This window comes from Suillus clintonianus (assembly GCF_016758775.1).
Source record: "Suillus clintonianus strain FC179 chromosome Unknown DEU56scaffold_8, whole genome shotgun sequence".
Classification (NCBI taxonomy): domain Eukaryota; kingdom Fungi; phylum Basidiomycota; class Agaricomycetes; order Boletales; family Suillaceae; genus Suillus; species Suillus clintonianus.
The window spans coordinates 656,306-661,167 of NW_024539232.1; the positions used below are offsets into that span (position 1 = coordinate 656,306).

Consider the following 4,862-nt stretch of genomic DNA (forward strand, 5'->3'; position numbering starts at 1 on the left):
CACTGCTCCCTCGGCCCACCCATATATATAATAAATATTTCACCACTCCCTCGGCCCACCCGTCTACAAAATGATATTAATTCATTGGTCCACCCATCTAATATGATATGTATCTGGGCCCACCCGTCTATGTGATAAAAAGCACCCTTCACATACCCGGCTATTTGATACACATCTACCTTGGTACACCCATCTACATAATATCTAACTACCTCGGCCCATCCGTCTATGGAATATTCATTTCCATCGGCCCACCCGTCTACAAAATACTATTAATTCTTCGGCCCACCCATCTAATAGGATATATATCTGGGCCCACCCGTCTATGTGATAACAAGCACCCTTCACACTACCCGGCTATTTGATATCCAACTACCTCGGCCCATCCGTCTATGGAATATTCATTTCCATCGGCCCACCTGTCTACAAAATACTATTAATTCTTCGGCCCACCCATCTAATATGATATATATCTGGGCCCACCCGTCTATGTGATAACAAGCACCCTTCACATACCCGGCTATTTGATACACATCTACCTTGGTACACCCATCTACATAATATCCAACCACCTCGGCCCATCCGTCTATAGAATATTCATGTCCATCGGCCCACTCATCTACTCTACATATTCCCCACATGGGCCCACCTGTCTCCATCGGGAATAATAACACTCCCGGCCCATCCGTCATAGTCGAGAATATTTCTACCTTCGGCCCATGGTCCGCTGGCCCGTATCATACGGGATATTATGCACGTCGGTTCACTCGTATAATACGGAAATATGTTACTGCAATATGTGAGTTTGAAGGTTGTTTACGTTTGAAGAATGTGGTCACGTGTGGTATGGAACTTGCCAACAGTATGGTATTTCACGTTTGAAGGTTGTTTAGTTGTTTGAGGTTGTTTATTTGAAATGTTGTCCAGAATTTGGTCACGTGTGGTACGGAACTTGCCGGTAAGTCATTCTGGACTACGGTATTTCGGAATTTTGATCCATTGATTGCTTCATATCATGAACTCCAGTCTATCCCTTGCAGGCTCATCTTCCATCATATGCACACCAGAGTTGCATCGAGAATTGTTACCAATTGCGAGGGCTAAGAAGCACCAGAAAAGGCCGACCCTCAATTCTTACTCACGTCCCAAGCCTTCAGGGCTCAAGCAGCGACAACACATGCAATATCAAGTTCACAGAGACGGCTCTATAAGCTATACACGAAGATATGTTCAACCTCCAAAAAACGCTCAGCCAACCCCGCGACCTGATCCGCCTGCGCACATTCAACAAAATGACTCTGCCACGCTGTTGGATGAATTCAGCGAATATTTGCACGATCTATCATGGGATGTCGATGAAGGTGCTCAACGTCTGGGGAGAGAGCGTAGAATAGGAGTAAGTCGATAAACTGACAGAATCACACTGTTGTCGCCACTGACATCATTCAGGATAATCCGTTGCTAATGTGGCTCAAGGATTGTACCTTGTTTCTTCAAGAGATGTTACGACTCGAAGGACGAGGTGACATTAGTGCAGTGCCCTGTGCTGGTTGTGGTAATCCACATCCAGAATATCGATGTGAAGATTGTTTTGGGACTGAACTCCATTGTTCCTCTTGCACGGTGATGGCGCACAAGGATCACCCACTACACCGGTTGCAGGTAGGTGCCAATTGCTCAATAATGAAGGGTACAAACTAACTAGACATACTACAGAAATGGAATGGTGAATATTTCGAATTTGCAAGCCTGAAGAGCCTTGGTCTCCGGATTCAGCTCGGTCATGCACTAGGCCATACCTGTCCCAAACCGTGTCGCGCGTTCAATGATGACTTCATCATTATAGATTCTCATGGCGTGCACGAAGTATTGTTGGATTTTTGTGACTGCGCTCTGGCAACAACCCACGTACAACAACTGCTGCGCATGTCACTGTTCCCTGCAACTACTGCGGTCCCCAAAACGGCTGCTACGTTTTGTCTGTTAGAAGAATTTCACCTCTTGTCTTTGGAATCAAAAGTATCGGGCTATCAGTTTTATTACGCCCTAATGCGAAGGTCTGATAACACAAGGATCAATCCTATCAAAGTGGGTCCTATTCCTATCCTAACGCTTTGTTGGGACATTGACTTATTTCCCTTTAGGATTGATATGACTCATTCTTGAGAATGGTACACGAATGGTGTCACCTCAAAATGCTCAAGTGATCTGGGAGAGCGCATGATCACAACGGCATTAAAGCGACGACGGAGGGTGCATGCGCTGTTATATGTCCAGCCTGCCCACAGCCTGGGAAGAACCTACTGTCCAACTGGAGAGAGGCCCCTCCTGACAAAAGCTGGTTGTATGGCCTATTTGTGGCCATCGTTATTTTCTATACTGATACCCTATTAAACAGAAGTCCACCTGCTCGAGCCACAATGCTGTAAACATGGCGGATACTAAATCAAATCGTGGCCTGGCAGCTACAGGGCTCGGAACCATTGACTGCGCCCGCCACAATATGAAGTTACCGACGGCAGTTGGGGACCTCCAGAAAGGAGAAAAGTAAGTTTATTATGCTTCAGACTCGGACGCATCAAATTAACTATATCTAGGTACATCAATATGGATTATTTGTTTTTCTCGGCCCTTCGGCATACAACTGTCGATATACTCAACATCTCGTACGACATCGCTTGCCAGTGGAATAAGAATCTATGGCACCGCATGATGTCGTTTCCCCCTTCCATGCAGCTGAACCACAACAAGAAGAAAATCACATTCTTTGTACCCAAATTCCATCTTCCGGCTCATGTTCAACAGTGTCAAACGACATTTTCTTTTAATTTTACGCCCGGCATTGGACGGATGGACGGAGAAGCCCCTGAGCGGGGGTAGGCGAATATCAACCCCATAGCATTGAGCACCAAAGAAATGGGCCCAGGCGCGAGACGGGACACACTGGACGATTTCTTTGGGGATTGGAATTGGAGGAAGATTACTAATCTACGTAAGTTATTTTTTAATTTTTTACACCAAGAGGCGCTGCATACTGATGCATCACTAATGCATGAATAGGTCACACGATGTTGCGCAAACTGAAGGATGCCCTGCCTGAATTATCGGAACATGAAGTGGCTTTGGACGATCTCGAGGAAGGGCTGAAAGAAGAATACTCGGAAGCGTTGAGCAGGTGGAAAGAGGAGGTCGAGGCATGGGAGCAGGATCCCTCCCAGCCAAACCCATATGAACGAAGCGTGGAACGTGAGTACCATGTTATTTGTGCGTAGTATCTAATGTCACATCACACAGGTATCACCCTTGCCTCCGTGCATCTCGAACTCGCAAAAGAGGAGGCATCGGACATAGAATCTGATGGCTCCCGTGCGCTGCATGAAGATTGTTCACCTAGTATGCTGATTAGCAGTGGACTCGAACTCGAAGAACAACAGTAAGTGATATCAATATTCGGCTGAATGAATATTTACTAATTAAATGCTTCAGACGACGTCTTGCAGCTGACAAGGCGGGTCTGGGCATTCATGCCACAGATACCCAAGTAGGAAAGCTTCTTCAACACAGTAACAGTCTTCAGTGCCGGATCGAGGCTTGGGTCAAAGTTCAAGAATTGTACATCCCAATGGTCGCAGCCCTACGACGAGACAAGTCCAATGATGTCATCACACCCGAATCTTTCCAGCTTTTGCTTCCTTCTCATGTCGGTGGAACCACTACTTATGACCTCAAATTCCAGACCATTGAGTGGAAACTTCGATATGGAGAAGCCCGCGATACCCTCCGCTCCCTCCGCTCTAATCTCCGTGCGCAAACTGCTGTCCTAAAGTACAAGGACCGGAACCTCCGTGGTCAAGGTGCTAACACCAGAGCACGTAACACGCTCAAAGGGATCAATGGAAGGATAGAGGCAGCATCAAGCCGATATCAGGATGCACGCAAGGCGCTGGTAGTCCTCACTCCCCTCGTCAAGGAGACAGGCTGGCAGTCCTCTCTGCGCCCGCTCAATTGTGAAGATATCCAGGGAATGTCAGATCTTCTGTGGGGCCAGACTGAGGGAAGGCGTAAGTTGTCTTGGATTTGGAATATGCGGGGCGCACATGGAGATGAGTTGTGCAATGATGGATCTATGGAAGGTATGTGCACTTACGGTCTTGTTACCCCACCCCATCTCACTTCAGCGCACATCTTCCAGACATGAAAATAGAGTGGTGCAAAGCCAGGGCACATGTAATGCAGCGGAAGGAGGAGGTTGAGTTGTTACAGGAGGAGATGCGGAGGATCTTACAATTCTTCGACTGGCAAGCCACGTCTTGGGACGAGCGCGCGAATCAGAGCTGGTCCGAGGGTCCTGCAGAAAGAGAAGGCAAGATCGCATATGCTCGGCGCCAAGCAGCTTTGCGTCGTGCACTATCAGTCGCATGTCGTTCCAGTTGGGAAGACACATGCGCATTCATAGACCACTCCACACTGATTTGAATTCTCTCAGTCTGAGACTTTCCTAACAAGTTTATATCCATTTGGCATGTGTAATGTACAGTATCGTAGCTACGCAATTGAATATACAATGTATCCGTTGAAGGGGCGGGAGGATACAAAGAGCGGGAGGGATGCATCAACGATGGGCGGGAGGGATGCATCAACAAAGAGCGGGAGGGATGCATCAACGACGGGCGGGAGGATGCATCAACGACGGGCGGGAGGATGCATCAACTAAGAGTGGGAGGGATGCATGCATGCATGCATCAATGCAGGGCGGGAGGGATGCATCAATGCAGGGCGGGAGGGATGCATCAATGCAGGGCGGGAGGGATGCATCAATGTAGGGTGGGATGGATGCATCAACGAGGGGCGGGAGATGCATC

The 4,862-nt window shown here is 47.9% G+C and overlaps 1 protein-coding gene across 1 annotated transcript; it reads left to right on the forward strand.

Annotated features, from left to right (window-relative positions):
- Positions 1–1,464: 1,464 nt before the first annotated feature.
- On the forward strand, positions 1,465–4,476 carry DEU56DRAFT_869093 (uncharacterized protein; the record flags this gene model as incomplete). The annotated part of the gene is made up of 10 exons (XM_041355530.1): positions 1,465–1,662; positions 1,717–2,116; positions 2,218–2,366; positions 2,399–2,547; positions 2,598–2,876; positions 2,907–2,992; positions 3,061–3,246; positions 3,295–3,433; positions 3,571–4,133; positions 4,193–4,476. The coding sequence occupies 10 exons, from the start codon at positions 1,465–1,467 to the stop codon at positions 4,474–4,476; spliced, it is 2,433 nt and encodes an 810-aa protein (XP_041213309.1).
- Positions 4,477–4,862: the final 386 nt, after the last annotated feature.